General features: G+C 45.3%; 1 protein-coding gene across 3 annotated transcripts; it reads left to right on the top strand.

The window, feature by feature from the left end:
- Positions 1-7,046: 7,046 nt before the first annotated feature.
- Positions 7,047-25,793, top strand: sidt2 (SID1 transmembrane family, member 2). Of its 3 annotated transcripts, none has more exons than XM_083695462.1 (25): positions 7,047-7,829; positions 7,923-8,044; positions 10,398-10,562; positions 12,043-12,088; positions 12,378-12,479; positions 13,230-13,313; positions 13,517-13,682; positions 13,966-14,059; positions 14,498-14,553; positions 15,910-15,954; positions 16,378-16,452; positions 17,273-17,388; positions 17,648-17,721; positions 18,774-18,840; positions 18,940-19,013; positions 19,992-20,115; positions 20,537-20,654; positions 21,562-21,698; positions 21,890-21,998; positions 22,684-22,760; positions 22,934-22,980; positions 23,105-23,210; positions 23,599-23,709; positions 24,093-24,206; positions 24,848-25,793. In XM_083695462.1, exons 1-25 carry the CDS (start codon positions 7,587-7,589, stop codon positions 24,908-24,910), a joined length of 2,535 nt encoding a protein of 844 aa, XP_083551588.1. In that variant the 5' UTR covers positions 7,047-7,586; the 3' UTR covers positions 24,911-25,793. The 3 variants fall into 3 exon arrangements, with proteins under 3 accessions (XP_083551588.1, XP_083551587.1, XP_083551589.1); XM_083695461.1 differs by having other exon boundaries at positions 16,375-16,452; XM_083695463.1 differs by lacking the exon at positions 7,923-8,044 and having other exon boundaries at positions 7,626-7,829; positions 16,375-16,452.
- Positions 25,794-26,611: the final 818 nt, after the last annotated feature.

Here is a 26,611-nt window from a genome sequence, read left to right as displayed (position 1 = left end):
GCGGGAACAACAACCAGCCTTGCGCAGCGCGCATAGCGGGCACGCCCCCGCCCTGCGTCATATTACGTTGACTGCTCCTCCGCAGCGCCCTCTCTAGGTTGTAACTATAGCAACTATCAGCGTAACAATGACTTCATCCACAGAAACGTATTGTGGTTGCCTAGGCAACTGAACTGCGCATTATTACCACACAAGTGGAGTATTTCGTCGGCGCTATGTGCAGTTTCTTTGGAGATTTTGCTTCTGCTCATTTTGCAAACAAAATACATATTGTACTGCTCTGTGACTCGGCACTATTTCTTCATGATATATTTGCGCAGAAGCACAGAAATATCACAGAGAACAGTGAAAAGTGATATTTTCTTTGAATACATCCCTTTCTCTCGCACTGTGTGTGTGTGTGTGTGTGTGTGTGTGTGTGTGTGTGTGTGTGTTTGGTATCCCGTTGGCAGTGTGAGCTAACGGGAGCGCGCACGTCGTGAACACTCCAAACACAGTGGGCTCGTCCAACTACCACCGGAGACCCTAGAGGCGCGTGCGCCTGTTCAGCTGAGCGCAGGATGCAGCACAGCCAAAGAGACTGTCTGGCTGGAACATACAGCCGTCATGAAAAGAAAACACATTATCCATATAACCTATTATTCCTATTGTCTTCAAGAATTTTAGAGGATACCTATTACCATATAGTATAACTATCAGGCATGCAAGGCGGCTTATGCGGCACAATAGTAAAAGTAATAAGTAGTAATTATTAGGAATGGCCTCTGCCCACTTATAGACTTGGGGAAAAAAACAATAGATTACCTAAAACTAGTATATCATCGTTCACCAAGGAGGTGCATCTGGGGAAAAATATTCTTAGGGTGCCAATTATTTTATTTTTGTTGACCTATGATGTGCATTTCTTAACGGTTTGGTAGACTATTCAGGTCAGAATCAAATACAAAAACGAGGGAAAAGATAGGTCAAAGAGAAGAGGGACAATGTTTCCATAGCCTACCAGACCGGGTTAAATACATCAGCTACTTGAGCTAAACACCTAACTTGTTTTCTTCCTTTCTCTAGCACTGTGACCACACTTATCAAAGGTTTTACTTATGATGATAGATAGATAGATAGATAGATAGATAGATAGATAGATAGATAGATAGATAGATAGATAGATAGATAGATAGATAGATACTGCATTACAGTAGCTCACATCACAAACAACAACAACAAAATAAAGTGACAATAGAATAATAAAATAAAATAGACATCTGAAACATTATATACAGTAAGAACAGTGCAGTATGATTTAACATCCCCTGGCCTGACTCTGATCACCCCAATCGAGCCAACCGGAGGAGTTGTACAGTCTTATTGTGGCAGGCAGAAAAGGTATCCTATAGCGCTCCTTAGTGCAACATGGTTGTAATAGTCTGTTGCTAAAGGAGCTTCTCTGCTCTGCCACAGTGTCATATAGGTGATGGGACAGATACCTCCTATTGGCCACCTCCTCCACAGTGTCCGGGGTGACACCAAGGACAGAACCAGCTTTCCTAATAAGGTTGCTCAGCCTCTTGGTGTCACCTTCCTTGATACCAGCATACCACCGCGTACAGCACTGCGCTGGCCACCACTAACTGGTAGAACATGTTCAGCACAGTCCTGCACATGCCAAAGGACATGAGCCTCCTCAGGAAATAAAGCCGACTCTGGCCCCTCTCGTATAGGTCATCTGTGTTACCAGTCCAGTCCAGTTTATTGTCCAGGTGCACCCCCAGGTACTTGTAGCTATGGACCACCTCCACGTCCTCTCCCTGGATGGAAACAGGAGACAGGGGGACCCTAGTCCTCCTAAAGTCCACCACCATCTCCTTTGACTTGCTGATGTTGAGTAGCAGGTGGTTCTGCTCACACCACTCAACAAAACTATCTATCAGTCCTCTGTACTCGGTCTCCTGGCCTCCACTGATACATCCCACAATAGCAAAATCGCCGTACAAACGGTGGCCTATTGGTCAGGTAGTTCTTAATCCAGGAAACAATGGGGGAGTCCACCTGCATCCTCAGCAGCTTATCTGAAAGTAGTAAAGTGATATGACTGGTATAGTTGATTCACTTACTTAGCCAAAAGTACTTATTGTAAGTAGCTTTGGATAAAAGTGTCTGCTAAATGACTTAAATGTAATGTAAATCAGCTACTTTATTTAGTTTACCCAGCATAATGGAACCAATGCAACAGTCCAAAAGTGCATCATGTCTATTTGACATTATACGTTATGCAGGTCTTGTATAGCCTATACCATGAACATTTGTATTTTGTCACAGTATATCTTTTCTTAAATAATTTATATTGGAAAATAACATATTTATTTTCCAATATTTTTTTGGGGGGGGGGGCAGATCCTCAAATTAATTGTTTATGTATGGATGTACCCTTATGCTCTCCCAGAAACGAACACATCCATATAGATGGGCTCATAGTTTATGTGTTGCTGAATACTTGAATGAGTCACTTAAATGACTCCTGATTTATTCACAAGTTTCCTTCACTGCCTTTGCCTTACATAATTATTCTTGACCCCAAAACAACGTCTCATCAGGGCTGATGACACTTTATTGTCTGCAAGTCAACAGTCAAGATATAATCGCCTCTTTCTAATGCAATTCACCCCATTTAAGGCCGTTGGACAGGCTAGACTGGGGTGAGGGGCTCCATTGCTGGATTATGGGGCTTTAGCAGCTCTAGGGTTAAGAGATTACCTGACTAATCCTCACGGTCACTGCTCGACCCTACCCCTGTCCTGGCTTCTCTCCTGGTTTGGGCAAGGAGTTTTTCCTGACCAGGTAGAGAGCACCAGTAAGCTGAGCCAGAGATGTTCTATATTGAGTGCGAGGCTTTGGTCAAGCCCTGATGGTGGTAGGTAGCCTACAATTCGGTCCTGGAGTTTTTCTGGTCAGCTAGTGTGTTCAGGAAAAAACTTCTGGCCTTAGTTAGGTCTTATTAATTTCCTAATTGTATTCATCTCAGGCAGCATGTTCCGTAAGACGTCACTATGTTGGTCCTAAAAACTAAAAATACCTTGATTTGTTTTGACTTGCTGTGTGTGTCTCATTCCCGTGCTGATGGCCATGGTCTGTTTGCGTCAAGGTCCACGTGGGTGAGATCGCGTCGCGAAGCCCACAGATCGCGTCTCTCGCCGGCCCCGCAACCCACAGATCGACCGGCCCATACACCAGCCCCGCAAACCACAGATCGCGTCGCTTACCGGGCCCGCAGTCCACAGATCGACCGGCCCATCCACCGGTGCTCCAGACAGCCAGTCCGCTACTGGGTGCAAATGAGCAAATTGTGTGAATTCGATCATTGACTGATCCTCCTTCATTAAGATTGAGAGGAGATGTATTCTTTTTTTCCCTAGCGAATAGGCTACATTATATACTCACCGGCCTCTTTATTAGGTACACCTGTTCAACTGCTCGTTAACGCAAATATCTAATTAGCCAATCACATGGCAGCAACTCAATGCATTTAGGCATGTAGACATGGTCAAGACGACCTGCTGAAGTTCAAACCGAGCATCAGAATGGGGAAGAAAGGTGATTTAAGTGACTTTGAACGTGGCATGGTTGTTGGTGTCAGACAGGCTGGTTTGAGTATTTCAGAAACTGCATATCTACTGGGATCTTCGCACAACCATCTCTAGGGTTTACAGAGAATGGTCAGAAAAAGAGAAAATATCCAGTGAGCGGCAGTTCTCTGGGCAAACATGCCTTGTTGATGCCAGAGGTCAGAGGAGAATGGCCAGACTGGTTCGAGATGATAGAAAGGCAACAGTAACTCAAATAACCACTCGTTACAACCAAGGTATGCAGAAGACCATCTCTGAACGCACAACACGTCGAACCTTGAAGCAGATGGGCTACAGCAGCAGAAGACCACACTGGGTGCCACTCCTGTCAGCTAAGAACAGGAAACTGAGGCTACAATTCGCACAGGCTCACCAAAATTGGACAATAGAAGATTGGAAAAACGTTGCCTGGTCTGATGAGTCTCGATTTCTGCTGCGACATTCAGATGGTAGGGTCAGAATTTGGTGTAAACAACATGAAAGCATAGATCTATCCTGCCTTGTATCAACGGTTCAGGCTTGTGGTGGTGGTGTAATGGTGTGGGGGATATTTTCTTGGCACACTTTGGGCCCCTTAGTACCAATTGAGCATCGTTTAAATGCCACAGTCTACCTGAGTATTGTTGCTGACCATGTCCATCCCTTTATGACCACAGTGTACCCATCTTCTGATGGCTACTTCCAGCAGGATAATGCGCCATGTCACAAAGCTCGAATCATCTCAAACTGGTTTCTTGAACATGACAATGAGTTCACTGTACTCCAATGGCCTCCACAGTCACCAGATCTCAATCCAATAGAGCACCTTTGGGATGTGGTGGAACGGGAGATTCGCATCATGGATGTGCAGCTGACAAATCTGCAGCAACTGCGTGATGCTATCATGTAAATATACCAAAATCTCTGAGGAATGTTTCCAGCACCTTGTTGAATCTATGCCACAAAGAATTAAGGTAGTTCTGAGGCAAAAGGGGGTCCAGCCCGATACTAGCAAGGTGTACCTATTAAAGTGGCCGGTGAGTGTAGATCGTGCCAAGAAATGCCCCCCTCCCCCTAGACTGTTCAGCAGTAGACTACCATACAGTATATCTTTGAGGTATGAATGAACATTGCTGAGTGCCATTTGGCTTGGGCAACACAGTGCTTGGCTGTGAAAAAAAGAACAATTCAGAATGCTCTATAGAATGATTTTTATTTGACCTTGTCTTGTTGTGTGCCTGTAAAAGTAAATAGGTCTAAACAGTGGGAAAATGCATCCCTAGTTGCAGTATTCAAAACTCAGATGTCCTGTCAAAAAAAAAAAACATGATGATTTTCATGGGCAACTTTACTCACTTCTTGGGACTGTTTTGCACAAGCTAAATGGGGCAGAGAATCAGCTTTGATGGGGCCCATTGATTTTCCTGAGGGAGAAACGTGTGTGAAACAGTGCCCCTGCTGGAGTGAGAGTGATGTGTCCAGCACACAGGGCTTTTCCTTCACATTACACATACCATTGTGTCCTTATAAATACTCACAGACAGGCCATTGTCCTTTGAGATGAAATCACAGTGGTTGACTTGATCTAAACTGGCCAAAGCCACAGGCTAGCATACTGGTCTAGTTTCATAGTGTGCTGGATGACAGAGATTGCAAATTCCATCAGTTATCATTTCAAACTGAATTAGAATGTTGTGGCTCTCTTTCTCTCTCTCCTTCTGTTTGTGCCACTCTTTCTGTCATTTGTTAACCTTGTGTTGTACCCCCGGGGTAAGGGTGTGTGTATCCTGATTCCTGTATTAGTTGCCAAGTTGGATCAGGATGCTGTATTGTGTCATGCCTCAAAGATCATGCCATATGAAGCAGAGCATTGTGTGTCTGTTTACATCCTGTATTGAGCAAGCCCAGTATGTATACAGGCATTTGATCAGGGGAGGCTGGTGGAGGTAGAAATCGGAGGATGGGCTCATTGTAATGAATGGAAATGCTACTGTAGGGTTGATTGGGGTATTACCTGGATGTCCTGGATGGACATGATGAATCAGGGGAAAGTGGTCACAGAGTTGACCTCGACGATGACCGTGTCCATCCCGTCAGGAAACACATACTTGAAGTACTGAGGGACACAGAGATGGGTTGTAGGGAAGGAAGGGGGGGTATTGTTTTTTATCCACATCTGAGCATTGTGTCTGTTTGCATTCTGTAAGGGAAAGCCCAGTATGTATACAGGCATTTGATCAGGGGAGACTGATGGAGGTAGAAATCGGAGGACAAGCTCATTACTATGCATGGAATGGAATGAGGAATGGTATCACATACATGTGTTTGATACCATTCCTCATTCTGTTCCATACAATGAGCCCGTCCTCCAATTTCTACCTCCACCAGCCTCCCCTGCATTTGATCATGTGTAGTTTCAACTCTGGAGCAGATCAAGATCAAGCGAAGTCATGAACTAAATCACACACAATGCTATCATGTCTAAGAAAAGGCTTGCCTTTATCTGTGTTCGGAAACTGTCCCTTGAGTTCTGGGTTCTGGAAATCATTTTGAAAAGCCCACAATAAATACTTATAATAATAACATATAATAATAATAACAATAATGATAATAATAATGATAATAATAATAACAATAATACAATTTAAAACGAACAAACAAAAATAAATATATAACCATATCATAAAAGCAGCAGTCAAAGTCTAGGAGGAAGAAGGGTAGGCCAGCCTATAAAGATGAGTCTTTAGGCCTGCTTTAAAAGCCCCAACAGTCTGAACAGCCTTGGCAAAACCCTTGTTTGTCTCATACAATCTACAGTCCACCGTACAGTGAACAATAGTAAGTGGGTGAACAGTCACAGCAACTGATTTACAGGTAGAGTCACGTTTCTTTCTATTAAAGGTAGACTCTAGGATATGATGTCAATAGGGAAAAGAGTGGGGCAACACTACCAGAGATAATTTCAAAACAAAGAGGATCAAGAAATAAGAGGAGACGACTCTATTTTGCCCATTTAGTTCACATCTTTACTTACTCCAAATATCTTTGGCAAAAGTTACTGCGACATCCTGGCATGACATGACATCATATCCCAGAGTCTACCTTTAACGAGGTATCATTTGTCCTTTGCAGACATGTTTAAATAATCTGCTTTTGTTGAGAGTGTATACTGTCATTCATTTCTACTGAATTCATTCTCATGTATTTACCTATTTTGAATAACTGAATGCCGCTGGTGCATTTGATTCCAACAACAGTCTGACACTAATCGTTCCATCCGTGTTTTACTAATGCTCCGCTGGTTCTATGTATTCTATTTCTATGACCGGGCTGTAGGGGGTGACGTAATTACGCGGTTTGTTTACTGTGTGCGACGACTGTGCGTGGCATCGGGAGGGCGCTTGTGAGTGACACAGAGTTAACCACCCAGGCTCCAGTCTATTCAACAACAGATGACAACAAAACGTTGAATCTTGCACGGCACTTGGAATGATTGGCACTTTAATACAGGCAAATAACAACCTAGCTAAAAAATAAAATGTGGACGACATTATCATTAGCTATAGAAACTGCTGATGCTAAACCATCATCAGGTTCGTCGTCGCTCAACGAGGAAGAGGTTTAGCTAGCTGGCTAACTGGCTAGCTTGACAGCTGGTGATGTTGAAAGAACAGGAGGAGCGGTGGTATGAATTTATGACAGCCAGCAAGCCATATGTGTTTTATAGTTTGGAGTTTGTCAAGGGAGAGTGGTATAGCTAAACCAGGACCATATTGTTAGACTATCCTCCACAGCAAGTCAATATTGCTTGCTAGCGACTGTTGTTGTTGTCACTCACGCACACTAGGCAGGCTAGCTAGCGCTTTTTTAGTGGGTTTTGTTGAACGGTGTCTCTGTCAATGCGTGCATTTTCTCCGGAACCACTGTAGTTTAGGTCGTTAGCTAGACATAAGGTACTGCTCAAAGCTTCTTTGAACAAATCATAGGGAAATGGGTTTGAGGAGCTGTTGGAAATCTCGACACAAGCCAGATTCTGGCCCAGTTTCAATCTGGTTCACACCTGGATTTGTGGCACTATTGTGGTTATTCGTGACCCAATTGGCAGGAGGGGTTGTCGGTGAAACCAAAACGGTGGTTCAAAAGGACGCAGAGTTTGATGTTACCTACAACGATACGGTTACGAGCGACAACCAAACCATCTACGCCTTCAACCACACAATCTCGCGGAACAAGGTGAGTCGAGGAGGACACAACAGTCCCACATCCCCCACCTCTGTGTATGATGCTATGATTACAGCCCCCCCTCTCTCTTTTTCTCCTTCTCAGACTGAGGGTGTCCGTGTGACTGTGGATGTACTGTCGGAGGGTCTAGAGAGCCCTATCCTGTTCGTGGTGAGACAAAAACAGGCGGTGCTATCCTTCCAGGTCCCCCTCATACTACGGGGACTGTGAGTATCCTAGTACCGTATCATAGTATTTCTAGTACGTATACTAGCTCATCCTGGGCTGTGTTCCATTTCTGACTCCTGCTCTTTCTGTCAAGTCACCTCACCATTTTGTGTCAACGTTAGTGAGAGAAACACTTGGGGGGCCTCTGCAGGGGGGTGCAACTTTACAGAACTTTAACATAGAAATGCAGTGTGTACTGTAGGTCAGATAGGTCTGTCTGCTCTAAATTGTATTGTTACAAATTGTATGTAATGTTTGTTTAACTACCTCTGGTCATATTCAGCTAACGTAAGGTGATATGTGGTTATGATTTGGTTGGTATCAAAACAATAAGCTTGTGAGTTGAACTTGAAGTCCCTTCTTCATCTGAGTGTTTGTGTAAGTAGCCTGTGCATTTAGAGAAGATGGCTGAAACCACCAGACAATAAACCTGTACTGTAGGTGTTAGTGTTGCTAGTTGAAGAATGGAGGCTCCCTTCTAGGGTGTGTCTTTTACTGTAGCCGGTCATGATGCAGTTATATTGACTTATGTGGTCATGTGTTGAATTTGAGGATATTGTATAGGGGGGGGGTGTGCACTTTGGGCCAAATCTTATATAATATGATATATGCCATTTAGCTGACACTTTTATCCAAAGTGACTTACATTGCAGTGAGTGCATACATTTTTCAGTATATATAGTCCCAGCAGTAATCGAGCCAACCTAAGCGTTTAGCGCTATGCTCTACCAACTGAGCCACAGAGGACCACAAATCTTAACTGGAAATCTTCCTGAATGGTAAAGGAAGTTGGGGCTGGACTGTGCTTGTACACAATCACCTTGCTTAAAACCATGGGTACACAATTAAACAGGATTCTCTGGGTCCAGGATTTCAAAACTTTGAATCTAGATTAGAATGATCCAGATCATTTTTTTCTATCCAGGATCAGATCAAGCTGGCCGATCTCCCCTATACTACTCAAAATTTGCCATATAGATCTGATCCTGGATCGCAAAAAAGAATCTGTATCATTCTGATCTAGATTAAAAGTTTTGAAATGCTGGGCCCTGGTGAAAGTGAAGGCCTAGCTCACTGACAGAAGATAGCATAGGATAGCCTGCTGTACCTACCCATAGGATTGAGGTCTGTCGTTTTTTTCTAGGTTTGAAGTTCACTTGTTTATCAAGCACTAGAGTAGCCAACTGTCGGGTCCTGAGGTATGCTATCTTCCTGCTGGGCTTGCGCAATACTAGAGAGCTGATGTGGAGGACGTGTCAGGTAGTCAAACATGCTACTGTAGAGTGAGTAATCGCTGGACCCTGATCTTTCACTTCCTCATACAAGGTCCATACATCTACAGTATGTTTTACATGTTTTATTGTTATATTGGCTGCTGCTGCTGCTGCTTTCTTGGCCGGGTCTCCCTGGCAAAAGAGACATTGTGTCAAAATGGGTCTTCCCTGGTTAAATAAATGGTTGCTCTGCTTACAGTAACAGTTTTGTGTTTGAGGAAGTTTCAACACCTTGGAAATTCCTGTAGTTACTTTACACTCAAGTTTGCTGCACTTAGTTTCGGGCCCTATGATTCCAGTATTGATCCATAGCATGCGGTTAGAAATCTATAGAAATAGATTCCTTTTATTTCTATGGCTTTCCAGACACTATGATCTAATCAGGGAACACAGGGCCCTAGGAGGTAGAAATCGGAGGACGGGCTCATTGTAATGCATGGAACAGAATGAGGAGTGGTATTTCATACACATTCCTTTCACATTACAATGAGCCCGTCCTCTGATTTCTACCACCACCAGCCTCGCCTGACTAGTTCCCGTCGTTGGACACACTGAAATTATGTTTGCTGTGATGTGTTCTCGCTCTTTGTCTGAAGCAAGGTCATCCCTGTAATGTTGTGCTAGAATATAGGTGGCTTTAATGCAACACTGCTATGATGCGTCCACGTCTCGTCTTCCCCCTTTATGAGGTAAGCAGTAGGGCATGAAGACGGACTGAGGGCTGATTTTTATATCTTTCACATTGACATCCGCCTTGTCTGTTCATAGCGGACAAGGATTTCTGACCGCCTAGGGGTTTGCATTTATACCCTTCTGCAGACGTCCGTGTGGATCGATGACATAACTCTAGCCAAGATTGTCCGTGTCTGTGTGTCTGTCTGCGCGTCTCTGTGTCTGCGTCTCTGTGTCTGCGTGTCTGTGGGTGTGGACACGTTTTCGGGGGAAGTGTGCTGGTTTGATGGCTTTTGCTGAATCCTCAGATCTAGTGTCTAGGAAGTAGAAGCTGTCTTTTCTTTTTAATCTGGATATTTCCTTTATTTGTTTGTGTGGGTTGAAAGTGTCCCTTCTCCCCCCTCAGATATCAGAGGAAGTATCCTTATGCCCACGTGGGCAGAACCCTGTGCCAGCCTCCTACCCGTGTTGCCACAGAGACCCAGTACTTCTTTGTGGATGTGTCCACCTTGTCCAGCCTGGGAACACACTACCAGCTGAGGATCAGCCGAGTGGACAGCTTCACCCTGCTGTGAGTGGCACTGTCGTCTTCATCGTCGTCATTGTCGTCATCATCATCAGTGATATTTATATAAGGCCAACCAAGCAGGGATGTAGTGGGGGTGTAAACACTGTTCTCATACCTTTTGAATGCCTTTCAGTCACCTGTAATGCTACATGAGTGTTACAAGCATTAACGTTCAGCTACATGAGTGTTACAAGCATTAACGTTCAGCTACATGAGTGTTACAAGCATTAACGTTCAGCTACATGAGTGTTACAAGCATTAGCATCCAGCTACATGAGTGTTACAAGCATTAGCATCCAGCTACATGAGCGTTACAAGCATTAGCATCCAGCTACATGAGTGTTACAAGCATTAACGTTCAGCTACGTGTTACAAGCAGTAACGTTCAGCTACATGAGTGTTACAAGCATTTATATTAATGTCGATTTCCACATGATGGTTTGGCAGATACTATGAGCTGTACTTTGTTAATAGCAAAGCATATCTAATATTGATAATCTGACTCCAATGTAATTAGCACTATGTGCAAAGAATTGTTGAGTTTGTGCTGAATTAGTGCAAGAAAGGTCAAATAGAATTAATCAAATGAGGCTTTAATAATACTGTATACTTATACACCTATTATAAGGCGAATAATTCATAGAGAATTATGTTACATCCTGATATAGAGAGATGGCCACTGGTCATTCAAAACAATGCTACTCACAACATAATGATAACAGGACACAGGAAAAGAGAGGGCTTTTCCCCATCACCCTAACAACCACAGTATTTAAATTAGGAGCAGCTGATAAGGACACCCAACCACAATCGGTCTTATTGCATCCAAACTGATGACATCACAGCTTTGACACCTCAAGACATTCCACAGAGCTCACAGCCATTTTTCTTCCGGGTGATGGTAAACTGAAGAAAATTGGGGCAGAATTGAAATAATTCTGCCACTATATTAGCATCCAGCTACATGAGTGTTACAAGCATTAGCATCCAGCTACATGAGCGTTACAAGCATTAGCATCCAGCTACATGAGTGTTACAAGCATTAACGTTCAGCTACATGAGTGTTACAAGCATTAGCATCCAGCTACATGAGTGTTACAAGCATTAGCATCCAGCTACATGAGTGTTACAAGCATTAGCATCCAGCTACATGAGTGTTACAAGCATTAGCATCCAGCTACATGAGTGTTACAAGCATTAACGTTCAGCTACATGAGTGTTACAAGCATTAACGTTCAGCTACATGAGTGTTACAAGCATTAACGTTCAGCTACATGAGTGTTACAAGCATTAGCATCCAGCTACATGAGTGTTACAAGCATTAGCATCCAGCTACATGAGTGTTACAAGCATTAGCATCCAGCTACATGAGTGTTACAAGCATTAGCATCCAGCTACATGAGCGTTACAAGCATTGACATTTGTGGCGGTGTGTTCGTGTGGTGTGCTAACTGAGTATCTCTGATGGGTTTCCTTATTACAGGACAGACAAGAAATTCACCTTCACTGCTTCGCCATCCCAACCACAGGTGAGCAAAAGTGTGTGTGTGTGTGTGTGTGTGTGTGTGTGTGTGTGTACGTACTGATTGCTTCCTTCCTATAAGTCTAAAGGTCAGGGCCATGAAGGGGTTTGAGATTAGATGAGGAATGTGTTTTTGTTCAGATTGTTCAGATATCATTGACATGATTTCATCACACACTTTGTGTGTATATAGTATAAAATGCAGCTTTTCTGTGCTGAAATATGACAAATGTGAATAAAAAACAATACCCCCCCCCTCCTCCTCCTTCCCAAAAACCCATCTCTGTGTCCCTCAGTACTTCAAGTATGTGTTTCCTGACGGGATGGACACGGTTATCGTCAAGGTCAACTCTGAGACCACGTTCCCCTGCTCCGTCATGTCCATCCAGGACATCCAGGTACGACAATACCCCAATAAACCCTACAGTAGCAGGGGAGGGGAACGGAATGAGGAATGGTATCAAACAAACGCATTTCGTACCATTCCTCATTCCATTTCCATGCACTACAATGAGCCCATCCTCCGATTTCTACCTCCACCAGCCTCTCCTGCTTACAGGACCTCCGTTGACCTCTCATCACCACATGTCGTTCACTTCAGACCTCTGTGGCTCAGTTGGTAGAGCATGGCGCTAACAACGCTTAGGTTGTGGGTTTGATTCCTGCTGGGACCGTATATACTGAAATGTATGCACTCACTGCAATGTAAGTCGCTTTGGATAAAAGCATCAGCTAAATGGCATATATTACACCCAGCTTCTGTTTCCTATAGCCTGCCCTGCACTTGCACAGATGTGCCACACGAGGGCAGTGCTGTGCACCATGTGACAACCACACTGATATGAATGAAGGGGTGAAACTGACTGTTTTCCCCACCCTAAAGCAACTGTCAGCAGCAGCAGCCCTTAGAGAGAGGCATCACTCTACTCAGCAGTGTAGCGCAGGCTCTGATGTTTACACTGGTGAGGCAGGGGTGTACGTAGGTAGCAGAGGAGGCTGGTGGAGGTTGTAATGCATTTTGTAACTGTAATGCATGGAATGGAATGAGGAGTGGTTTCAAACACGAGTGTCTGATACCATTCCTTATTCCGTTCCATGCATTACAATGAGCCCGTCCCCTCTCTCTCTCTCTCTCTCTCTCTCTTTAGTGCCCTGTGTATGACTTGGACAACAATGTAGCCTTCATCGGAATGTATCAGACCATGACCAAGACTGCTGCCATCACTGTCCAGGTAACACACACACACACACACACACACACACACACACACACACACCACACATCACTATAATAGCAATGCCAGCAAATGCTGTACATTTTCCACAACTCACTTGCCATCCCCCTCTTCCTCTTCTTTTCCTCTCCTCCCCCTCTTCCTCTCCTCTCCTCTCTTCTGCTCCCCCTCTTCCTCTCCTCCCTCTCCCCCTCCCTCAGAGGAAGGACTTCCCCAGCAACAGTTTCTACGTGGTGGTGGTGGTGAAGACAGAGGACGAGGCGTGCGGGGGTCCGCTGCGTTTCTACCCCCTCCGCCCAGACGAGCTCATCGACCCCGGGAACCGGAGCAAGACCCTGGATGTTGTCGTATCTCCCGCCATCAACTGTGAGGCACTCAGCCAATCAGAGCACAGGGCCTTCAAAAAGTGTATGGACTACAGCATTCAACTGTCAGAGACATGGTATCTCAACTTCTGCCTCTCTCTCTCTCTCTCTCTCTCTTTCTCTCTTCCATCTCCCCCCTCTCTCTCTCCTCCCCCCTCCATATCCCTCCCCCCATCTATCCTTCCACCCTCTCCCCACCCCCTCCCTGCCCCTCCATCTCCCTCCCCCTCCATCTCCCACCTTCTCCGCCCTTCCCCCACCCCCTCCATCTCTCCGTCTCTCAGCGGAGGTATACGTGATGGGGATGTTGTTCTGCCTGGGCATCTTCCTGTCCTTCTACCTGCTCACCTTCCTGATGGCCTGCGTGGAGAACAAGAGGTCAGCCATTTTACCTCACTTCCTGGTGTGATGTTTATCATAACTAACTTCAGACTCTACACCAGGGGAGGCTGGTGGAGGTGGAACATCGGAGGACGGGCTCATTGTAATGCATGGAACGGAATGAGGAACGGTATCAAACATGTCTGTGTTTGATACCGTTCTTCATTCCGTTCCATGCATTACAATGAGCCCATCCTCCGATTTCTACCTCCACCAGCCTCCCCTGGTCTGCCTCATTCATACAGTACATTGTGATGTGATACGTTGGTTGTGTTCCTCGTATAAGTGCTTTGGTAGTTATCTCTTATTCTATACCTTCTATGTGTATTTTCTATTTAGGTGTAGATTCCTCGATTCAAGGAGTTGCAACTCAGCTCTCTCTCCCTCTTCCCTCTCTCTCCCCCCCCCCCCCCCCCCCTCTCTCTCTCTCTCTAGAATGCGTAGGAAGGATGAGTTTCTCAACCCTGCAGCCATGTCGCCCGCAGAAACAGGTATCCCAGCAACCAACTACAATAACTCGCTCCATTGTCAACAATGAGAATTTTTCGAGGGGTGTTTTCGGGGGAGACCATTATCTCTGTAACCTCTGTAGATCTAAAGATAAGATTTCAAATCAGATTAATGAAGCAATAAGATGAACGGTCGTCCCTCAGATAAAGGGGAAAAAGTCATCCAAAATTCAGAGTTAAATTTTCAATTTCAATACTTCTTTTCTATTCCTCATCTTTCTGTATTGAATCTCTCTTTTGCTCTCTCCCCCCATGCTGTCGTCTCTGTCAGCCTCTCTCCTGGGTAAGAATGGAGTTGGAATAATGTCTGATAATGAGTTTCTCTCACAGTCTCACTTCACCATGCTATCAGACCGGGCTCAAAATAGTGTCGCTTTTCCTTCAATCACTTTTAAACTGTAAAATGTAACTTGTTCAACAAGGGGGTGACCTTCTCAGGTTTGCCCTTCTCAGGTTTGCCCTTCAATTGGTTCTCTATTGACCGGGTTAGCAAAATCAATCGCAGCTCAAGTGGAGGCAGGGAAAAAAAATACTATTTTGACATCTGGACCTTCATAGGAGTTGTTGTTATCGTATCTTGGTAACCATGGAAACAACAATCACCTTTCACGTTGAGGGATGCAGGTGAGGCTGGTGGAGGACGGGCTCATTGTAATGCCTGGAACGGAATAAGGAACGGTGTCGAACGTGTGTTTCATACACCATTCCTCATTCCGTTCCATGCATTACAATGAGCAATGTCCTCCGATTTCTACCTCCACCAGCCTCTCCTGGAGTGATGTTCTAAACATGGTCATAACACTCTCATGGCCATGCGTTAGACTGTATGGTGCCTTCAGTTGGTGGTTGGACTTCATTGGTAGACTGACCGTAAGAGACAGCCTTTGAATTAGCCACTATACCCCCTGTCTGCCTCCTAACCATCAGTACTAACTGCACGATTTAAATAAACCTGGCATGTTTTTAACCTGCTAGACATCCACTAGGTAGGGTTATATTAACTATTCATCTACAGCAGGGAGGGGGGGGGGGCTGGTGGTGGTAGAAATCGGAGGACGGGCTCATTGTAATGCATGAAATGGAATAAGGAATGGTATCACTCATTGTGTCTGATACCATTCTTCATGTTTGATACCGTTCCTCTGTTCGGTGCGCTACAATGAGCACGTCCTCCGATATCTACCTCCACCAGCCTCCACTGCGTCTACTGCATGTTGTGGTATTGTGTAGACTACTAACTGGTATTGCAGGTGCATGTATACATGTTTTTTGTTTGTGTTTATGTGACATTATCTGTGTGTGTGTGTGTGTGTGAAATCTGTTCCTTTGTTACCACAGGAAAGAGCCTGACTCCTGCCTCCCCCTATGAATATGGCTCCTTTGGTGAGTGTGTGTGCGTGTGCGTGTATGTTCATTTGCCTTACAGGAGTGGTCGACAATATTTTGATCTGTGTGCATTAATGTGTGAGCGACATATTGAAAATCAATGTCGCTTTTAACACATTTACAGTCCTTTCTTCATTGTGTGTTTTAGTGTCTGGTTTGTCTGGTGTGTATCTCCCCATACTGCATGTGTAAACCAGTGGAGGCTGGCAGAGGTAGAAATCGGAGGACAGGCTCATTGTAACACATGAGATGAAATGAGGAATGGTATCATTTGTTTGATACCATTCTTCATTCCATTCCATGCATTACAATGAGCCTGTCCTCCGATTTCTACCTCTGCCAGCCTCCACTGAGACATTGACCAGTTTAATTATTTTATTGTGTGTCTGTGTGTGTTATCTCTCTGTCCCCCTGCAGCAGACAACGCCAGCACGTTAAGTTCTGAGGCCATCACAGACAGCATCGCATCGGCAGATGCCAACTACGGATATATGGGTATGGAACACCTCGGTCACATCATACAAAGACACAGACACACACAGACATCCCGAGACACACACACACACATACACACATCATTATTGTATCATTATCATTATTGCAGCATTAGTGTGACCATGGGGGTTGTGCCACAGCATTTCACCACACTGGCCCCTGATTTGTGGGCAGTGCAGTGCTCTCGTCTCTCATTGGCCTGTCTGTTTTTGTTTATCAGGACAGGAGCTTATCAAACGCAGACCAATCATCTCACACCACCTAGCCATCCACATTGGTGACATGTTGCCCCGATCAATCAGCCAACTAATCAATATGAATCAGCACCAGTGTCAATCACATCAGAATGTCTGAGATCTGTTCTATAAACCATCCAGGGGAGGCTAGTGGAGGTAGAAATCGGAGGACGGGCTCATTGTAATGCATGGAATGGAATGAGGAATGGTATATACAGCCTCCCCTGAAACCATGGTGTTGTGACCAAGCATGTAGACATCAACCTAAGGAAACTGTGCATGGATCATTGTGCCCACAATCACATCTGGCTGGTCTGCGGATGAACATGAAGGGAATGTCAGTTAAAATGTTAATGACACATACATTTTATGGTCATTACGAGGCATCATTGGCCAAAATCAACAATATTTCCCTCAACATTTAGCAAATTCTATCAAAATTTCCGTCCCAAAAAACATTAAAATGAGAAATGTCACCATCAGTCACTCTATTTACAGCAGAGTAGGCCTAAGTGTTAACATACTGTTTCCTCCTCTCTCTCCCTCCCCCTCTCCTCTCTCTCCCTCCCCCTCTCCTCTGTCAGAGCGTTCTTTAGATTGCGTCGGGCGTAGTCGCCACGAGTCTCTGAGCTCCGTGGAGGAAGATGACTACGACACGCTGGCGGATATCGACTCGGACAAGAACATCGTCCGCACCAAGGTCTGCTGCCCCGTTCCCCTCAAGTCAACCCTCTATTTCAAGTACCATTATCACCAGGAGAGGCTGGCGCAGGTAGAAATCGGAGGTAGAAATTGTTGTATGGAATGGAATGAGGAATGGTATCAACATTCCTTATTCCGTTTCATGCATAACAATGAGCCCGTCCTCCGATTTCTACCTCCGCCAGCCTCCCCTGATGATCACCCTGGTCTGTATCTTCTAATTTGGTTCTGACCCGCCTGTCTCGTGCCCCATGCAGAAGTACCTGTGTGTGTCGGACCTTTCACGGAAGGACAAGAGGGTTCTGAGTAAAAAGTACCAGATTTACTTCTGGTGAGTTACTTTGTTTTTCTTTGTTTTCCCTTTTCCATCATCAGTTACAGTAAGATGACCTTAACGCTATAAATGAACATGGAAAAAACTCCTCAAGGGAGTAGTGATCAATTGTTTCAAATGTTGTGGACCACCTAAGGATATCCTTGTTTTGTGTGTTAGGGATGTGAAAAGTCATTGTCATTAACTAATTGTCATTTTTCTTATCCTGTGCTTGTGTACTCAAGGGGAGAGGGGGTAATTATTTTTATTTTTTTTAAATGTAAAAGAATGGCAAGCTAGCAAAGTTAGCTCTGCCCCCTCCCTCTTGTGCTCTCTCACCACTTGCATTTTTACATTTACATTTACAGCAAGTACATTTGTCTAGTGAAGCATCTATACAGTCATCATAAGCATCTATATCAGTTATCATAAGCAAGCATCTATGCTAGGACCAGGTACTATTGGCAGTCACAAGGCTTTTTTAAATTATTAACAGTAGAGGAACTGTACCGAGGGGTAGTGGGGGGTGAAAAGGTCTTTTCACTTTCTCCTTCATCTACCAGGTCAAAGTAGCATACTCAAGTACATGTTCACACCCCTATTGTGTGTGCTTGTTTTCAACATCCAATGAAAAATAATTGAGTTTTGAAATGTTGTTCTAGATGTCAGTGGAATTGATAGAGGTCTGGGTTGATGGTTGATGGAGGTCTGGGTTGATGGTTGATGGAGGTCTTGGTTGATGGTTGATGGAGGTCTGGGTTGATGGTTGATGGAGGTCTTGGTTGATGGTTGATGGAGGTCTGGGTTGATGGTTGATGGAGGTCTGGGTTGATGGTTGATGGAGGTCTTGGTTGATGGTTGATGGAGGTCTGGGTTGATGGTTGATGGAGGTCTGGGTTGATGGTTGATGGAGGTCTTGGTTGATGGTTGATGGAGGTCTGGGTTGATGGTTGATGGAGGTCTGGGTTGATGGTTGATGGAGGTCTGGGTTGATGGTTGATGGAGGTCTTGGTTGATGGTTGATGGAGGTCTGGGTTGATGGTTGATGGAGGTCTTTTCTCTCTCCTCAGGAACATCGCCACCATCGCTGTGTTCTACGCTCTCCCTGTCATCCAGCTGGTCATCACCTATCAGACGGTACGCTAGTCTGCTAGCCGCTCACTATACACACTGACGAACATTGTGTGTGTGTGTGTGTGTGTATTATTAATAGGCTCCTGTCGTCTCATCCTCCAGGTTGTCAATGTGACAGGAAACCAGGACATCTGTTATTACAACTTCCTGTGTGCACACCCTCTGGGGGCTCTGAGGTACGGTGTGTGTGTGTGTGTGTGTGTGCACTTTAAATAAAAGAAGACATGTTAGATTTCGGAGTCATGCAAGTTTACCATTTATTACACATCTGCAGGAGACAAAAATGTCTGTTTGCGCGGAGACCAAACTCTCTGGCAGAGTGACAATCTCTCTCTGTCTCACACTCTCTCAGATGAGGTGTTTTCGAGCACCTGTTTATAGGGACAGCAACACATGCACAGTCTGATAACAAGAGAGGCCGAGTGGCCTTGCACCTGAATCGGCGCGTCCCCACCAACAGATAGAAGCCAGGAGACAGATATAACCGGCGCCAAACTGACTGGCTGTCTTGATTCGTACCGTAAACGACAGATGAGAAATCTGTCTCCCCTCACACCTCCCCCCTTTTATACATTTCGTGTGTGTGTGTGTGTGTGTGTGTGTGTGTGTGTGTGTGTGTGTGTGTGTGTGTGTGTGTGTGTGTGTGTGTGTGTGTGTGTGTGTTACTTACTGTACTAGAACAGTTCAGACTAACCGTCTGTCCTGCCTGCTGGGTTGGTGAGGAAACAAGTTTTGTGAGTCAGTAGTGTCCAAACCTGTGTGTGTGTATACAAGCCTGTGGAAATTTCCCTTGTAGACAATAAACTATTAACTATTATATAATAAACTATTCTATTCCACGTCCATGAATAGACGACACTTAGGTAGAAATTTAATTCCATTCCATGGACTGTCCTCCAATTTCTACCTCCACCATCCTCCCCTGGTTTACTCTGTATGTATGTTGAATTACATAGTGTGAGAGAAAGTCCCATAAGACTCTCAGGGGAGGCTGGGCTCATCGGAGGACAGGCTCATTGCAATGAGGAATGGTGTCCAACGTAACGTGATGCCGCCATTCCCAATTCCATTCCATGCATTACAACGAGCCCGTCCTCCGATGTCTGCCTCCACTGCTGTGTGACACTGTATCATGTCTTCCCCTCTGTGTCCAGCGCCTTCAACAACATCCTGAGTAACCTTGGTTACGTGATGCTGGGGCTCCTCTTCCTCCTCATCGTGCTCCAGAGGGACATCATTCACCAGCGGGCGCTCGTACGCAACGACCTCAACGCTCTGGTGAGGGAGACAGAGAGCTGCGTAGCCCACCGTAGAAACCATTACCCAATACAATGATGGTGTTTTGAACCAACCTAATATTCCCCTGTCCTCTCTCTCTGTCTGACTGTCTGTCTGCATGTCCCCCCCCGTCCCACTATATGTCCCTCTATCTGTCTGTCTGTCTGTAACCCTATCTGCCCCACTGTCTGTCTGTCCCCTTGTCTATCCGTCCCCCTCTCTGTCCCCCTCTCTGTCCCCCTCTCTGTCTGTCTGTCCCACTGTCTGTGTTTCTATCTATCCCTGTCTGTCCATCTGCTTGTCTATCCTCTCTGTCCCTCTGTAACACTGTCTGTCTGTTTGTCCCACTGTCTGTCTGTTTGTCCCACTGTCTGTCTGTCTGACCCACTGTCTGTCTGTCCCTGCCCCTGTCTGTCTTCAGGAGTGTGGCATCCCTAAGCACTTTGGCCTGTTCTACGCCATGGGCACAGCCCTGATGATGGAGGGCCTGCTGAGTGCCTGCTACCACGTCTGCCCCAACTACACCAACTTCCAGTTTGGTAAGGCCCGCTCATCTAGAACCAATTTATCTATATATCTATGTTAGTAAGGTTATCTGATCTAGAACGTAGTTATATCTGTGGTAGTAAGGTTATCTGATCTAGAACGTAGTTATATCTGTGGTAGTAAGGTTATCTGATCTAGAACGTAGTTATATCTGTGGTAGTAAGGTTATCTGATCTAGAACGTAGTTATATCTGTGGTAGTAAGGTTACCTGATCTAGAACATATTTACAGGGTTCTCCCCAAAGTATCTTAAGAGGGTCGCTGCGCCACCTTGTCCACTTGGCTCCACCCTTACGGACACATTTCAGAGCAAATTAAACTCATATTTAATGATAGTTACTCTATCTTTGATCTTTGTTGTTAAAAGCGAAAGTGAAAGCGTTATTATGTCCCTCAGCTAATTCAGCGTTGTTGCTAATTTATAGCTGTTTTAGCGCATTTTGAGTCGATTTTGATAATGCAATCGAGCGCCATCTTGTTCAAAAATCCTGGGGAGAACATTGTATTTATGTCTATGGTACTAAGGCTCTCTGATCTAGAACGCATTTCTGTCTTTGGCAAGGCTGCTGTTCTGTCTGGCTGTGTGGTCGTCTGTGGCAGGTATATTAGAAGAGTGGCGTCAATTAGCTTCAAAACATCCATATAGCTTCCTGGTTAAGCTTCCTGGTTTACCCAATATTGATTTCTCATTGGACTAACAACCGGCTGCCTGGCAACATGCTCCGTTGGTATAATGTAATAGATTGGCATTGGCCAGTAGAAAATGGACGCCTTCTTTCCCGCCAATCTTCCTTGCAGAACCCTCTGGACTGTCGTAGTGAGATCAGGAAGATTGCGTTGCTCTAATGGGATGAATAAAGTTGTCTGTCTGTGTCTGTCTGTCTGTCTGTGTCTGTCTAGATACCTCCTTCATGTATATGATAGCAGGGCTGTGTATGCTGAAGCTCTACCAGAAAAGACACCCTGACATCAACGCTAGTGCTTACACTGCCTACGCCTGCCTTGCTGCCGTCATCTTCTTCTCTGTGCTTGGAGTGGTGAGCAACACACACATGCGCGAACACACACACACACACACACACACACACACACAGACAGACAGACACAGTACACCCAACTGATGTTGACTCAACGTCACAACAACATTCAACCGTCCTGTATAGTGATTATCGTGTGTGTGTGTGTGTGTGTGTGTGTACGCGCACGTGTGTGCGTGTGTTCTCTGCAGGTGTTTGGCAAGGGCAACATGGTGTTCTGGATCGTCTTCTCAGTGATCCACATCCTGGCCACATTGCTGCTCAGCACTCAGCTGTACTACATGGGCCGCTGGAGGCTGGGTAAGCCTGGATCATGGTTAGCATTTAGCCGGTTAGCACTCACCTAAGCAGTAAGCCTGGGGCTATAGAGGCCTGGGGTCAGGGTTAGCATTTAGCCGGTTAGCACCCAGCTAAGCAGTAAGCCTGGGGCTATAGAGGCCAGGGGTCAGGGTTAGCACCCAGCTACATGAGCCGCTGGAGGCTGGGTAAACCTGGATTATCAGGGTTAGCATTTAGCTGGTTAGCACACAGCTAAGCAGTAAGCCTATACATGCCTGAGGGTTAGCCTTTATCCAGTTAGCAACCAGCTGTACTATATGGGCTGCTGGAGGCTGGGTTAGCCTGGGGCAGAAGAGGCTGGTAGAGGTTGAAATCGGAGGACGGGCTCATTGTAATGAATGGAATAAGGAATGGTATCAAACACGATTTCTCCCTGCACCAGCCTCCACTGGCCTGGGGCTATACACGCCTGGGGCCAGGGTTAGCATTTAGCCGGTTAGCAACCAGCTCTACAACATGGGCTGCTGGAGGCCGGGTAAGTCTGCTCTGGGCATCTGGAGCTGGGGCTGTAGTCAGGATTAGGGGCTATGGACAGGTCTAGAGTCAGGGTTAGCATTGAGCTTGTTAGCATTTAACTTGTTAGAGTATCTCTCACAACACAGCTGTCTACTGTACCTTTTTCTCACAGCTTTTGTTTGTGTTTCAGACTCTGGGATCCTCCGCAGGATTGTGTATGTGATCTACACTGACTGTATCAGACAATGCAGCGGCCCCATGTATATTGTAAGTATACTATATACTGCACTGCACTGTGTTAATAGTCTCTTGAAAAAATGTCAAACTCATACAACAAAGACCCACTACCACTACCTAATCACTACCTCATACACCCCTCAGTAAATGTTACATTCTGTGTGTGTTTTTCTTTCTTTTCTCTCCCCCCCTCTCTCTGTCAGGATCGTATGGTTCTGCTGGTGATGGGGAACATAGTCAACTGGTCTCTGTGAGTATTCATGGGCATCATTTATAGATACACATACCATACTCTATACCATTCATGTGAATCACCTCTGACGTGTGCGTGTGCGTGTGCGTGTGCGTGTGCGTGTGTGTGTGTGTCTCTCCAGGGCTGCCTTTGGCCTGATTGTGAGACCCAATGACTTTGCCTCCTACCTGCTGGCCATCGCCATCTTGAACCTGCTCCTCTACTTCACCTTCTACATCATCATGAAGGTGAGGGATGTGTGTGTGTGTGTGTGTGTGAGAGAGACATTTTTGAGACAGACGTCACCGTTATGATTGCTAACAAAAGTAAATCTGAGCAGTAGCTAACAAACGGTAGGTATGTTCTGATTTGGCCCACGGTTTACTGAGCTTGCAGAAAGGCAAATTTAGTAATTTACTGGGATTTCCCGTTAATGACTCTCTTGCTAGCAATCATAACACTAACGCCCATACAGACTTTCATAGTGTATTGGAAGGCAAATGACTTGATTTATAGGCATGAGAGACATACAGTATCTCTGACCATTTCTAGATGAAACAGTATTTCTAGACATACAGTATTTGATCATTTCTAGGCGAAGTAGACAGGAACATTTGTGTGTGTGTGTGTGTGTAGCTCCGCAGTGGTGAGAGGATCAAGTGCCTGGCCCTGGTGTGCATCCTCTTCACGGCCGTGGTCTGGGGCTTTGCTCTCTTCTTCTTTTTCCAGGGACTCAGCACCTGGCAGGTGAGACACACACACACACTCTATGTGTTTACTCATAACATGCTTGCACACAACATTAACATTAACATATGTACCACTTACAAATGACAAACATTACTGGCTCTGTTCAAAGACTATATCGGACAGAACAGAGAAAGACTCACATGATTACAACATTGAAGGCCACTGGCAGACTGGACATGGAGGACATTCTCACTCCCACACTCCACACACACATACATGCGCGCTCACGCACACGCACACACACGATATACATACACACACACACACCGCACAATACTCTCACAGTATCACAGACAGACTACATGATCTTACTCTTCATGGTCCACACTCCCACGTCACTGTGCTGCTCACAGCCTGTTGTCCTCTCTCTCCTGCCGTAGAAAACACCCGCCGAGTCCCGTGAGCACAACCGCGAGTGCATCTTGTTGTCCTTCTTCGACGACCACGACATCTGGCATTTCCTGTCTTCCATCGCCATGTTTGGCTCCTTCCTGGTGAGGAGAGGGTTGGGGGGGACGCAACGAGCGATATTGCTAGATTTTTTCCTAGTTGCTTTACGTTGGGTATTTGAGGAGATGGTCGTGTGTTGGCAAGTCAGAGTTCACAAGTTCAAGACTCGGTCGGAGCAACTTGAATTGCGGGGCTTCTGTTTGCAACAACTTGACATCTGTTTCACTGGGAAGACATTAGCCTTTTCTCAATTGTTAAGAACACGACTCCTCACGTCCTCTCCTCCGTCCTCCACTCGCTTCGTTCTCAAAAAGCATGGGAGGAGAATATCTAAGGGGAAGAACCTCGGTCTTCTCCTCCAATGCGCTTTCAGTAGGAAGCGAGTGGAGGACGGAGGAGAGGAGGCGAGGAGTCGTGTTCCTAACAATGAAGAAAAGGTTATAGATATAATAACATCTTATCTACAGGTCTATGTCAGTCGAGGCTGGTGGAGGTAGAAATTGGAGGATGGGCTCATTGTAATGCATGGAATAGAATGAGGAATGATGTAGTATGTGTTTGATACTATGTCTGATTCCGTTCCATCCATTCCAATGAGCCTGTCCTTGGACCCCCCCCCCCCCTCACCAGCCTCCCCTACGTCGCCAAGCTACTCACAACGCCCTCTTGTGGTTCTCTCCGGCAGGTCCTCCTTACCATGGACGATGACCTCGACTTCGTCCAGAGAGACAAGATTTACGCCTTCTAAGAAAAGCACTTCCCGCCTTAACGTCTTAATGCCAATGGTGACATGGTGGCAAACGAGACACCCAATGGCCTGCCTTGCTGACTGCAGGAGGGTATGTGTGCGTGTGTCTCAGACCTCTCATCAGCCAATCAGAGCTGGGAGCAAGGACTGCGATCCCTCCCCCCAAGCTGGGGGCGACCTGTGGACACTTTGCGTGCCAATCAACGAGTTTTGGTTGAATATGAAGACCTATGAAGTTTCTTCTCCTTGCTGCCATCGATATTACTGTTGTTTTTTGTTTTCTTAATGCTGACGATGAAGATGATAATGATGTTAATTGCTTAAAAAAACAAAACGATTCATATTAATTTATTTTATACGGCATCACAATTTACCTGCAACTTTATCAATGCATTTGAACTTGCTGTGTACACATGCTGTGTGTGTGTGTGTGTGTGTGTGTGTGTGTGTGTGTGTGTGTGTGTGTGTGTGTGTGTGTGTGTGTGTGTGTGTGTGTGTGTGTGTGTGTGTGTGTGTGTGTGTGTGTGTGTGTGTGGAGTGTGGGAGTGAGAATATCCTCCATGTCCAGTCTGTCAGTGGCCTTCAATGTTGTAATCATGTGAGTCTTTCTTTGGTTCTGTCTGATACGGTAGTCTTTGAACAGAGCCAGACGTATACGTGTACATAATCACTGATACTGTTGTTTGGATCTATGGCTGGTATATCTGCCATATCGCTGGTATGGTCGTGAGTGAAGAAATGATTGTATTGTCAATACTAACGTCCACAATAACGCTGGTGATAACATGTTTTTTGCACTGTAAGATACGACAATAAGGAGCTATTTGAAAGTCCAACAACCCGAAGGAACGGTTCCTAAATAAAGGTTTTTCTTCTCTAACAATACTCTTGCAGTGTTTTCTTGTTTATGGGTAGAATCTGTCTTGACTTACACCATGAAAAGAGCATGTTTTTGTTAGCTACATAGTGATATTCATGTCTCTTTCTGTGTGTGTGTGTGTGTGTGTGTGTGTGTGTGTGTGTGCCTGTGTGTGCCTGTGTGTGTGGGCCTGTGTGTGTATGTAACTCTGTGAGAGTGTGTGTTTGCGCATAATGTAAGTGAAATACCATACCGCTATATCATAAAAAAGCATTGAGGCTTGACATAGGCATTATGAATATACGCCACTTACTGAAATATTTCTCATTAAAATACTTTAAAAATTCCACACATCAATCTGCACAGAAAACACACTGGGGGTCTTCTCTTACCTGAATATCATACAGACTGTGAAACATCACATGTCAATGTCTTCCCCTTATAGTGGTTATTATGGTATATAACTATAAATCCTCACACACCACAAACATGAATCATCAGAATTTCATCCAGAACTCATAAACGGTTGTAACTTATTAAAGGGAGACCAGAATCGGCCTACAGTACAGTAGATAACAACAGATGTCCACCAATAGGGTTTTGTGTTGTTTTATAATGTAGAAATGGCTAAAAAGGCTATCTGTGGACCAGGGGAGGCTGGTGGAGGTAGAAATCGGAGGACGGGCTCATTGTAATGCATGGAATGGAATGAGGAATGGTATCAAACACGTGTGAGCCCTTCTTCAGTAACAGTGCACCTTTGAACAGCTTGTTGTGATCCTTAGTCCCCCCCTGTCCCTGTGATGGTTTAGTCCTCAGCTGGTTGTTGTCATCTAGGCTCA

This window comes from Argentina silus (genome assembly GCF_951799395.1).
Source record: "Argentina silus genome assembly, chromosome: X".
Lineage (NCBI taxonomy): Eukaryota > Metazoa > Chordata > Actinopteri > Argentiniformes > Argentinidae > Argentina > Argentina silus.
The sequence above is the reverse complement of the archived record's forward strand: the minus strand, read 5'-3'. Positions and strand labels throughout refer to the sequence as shown.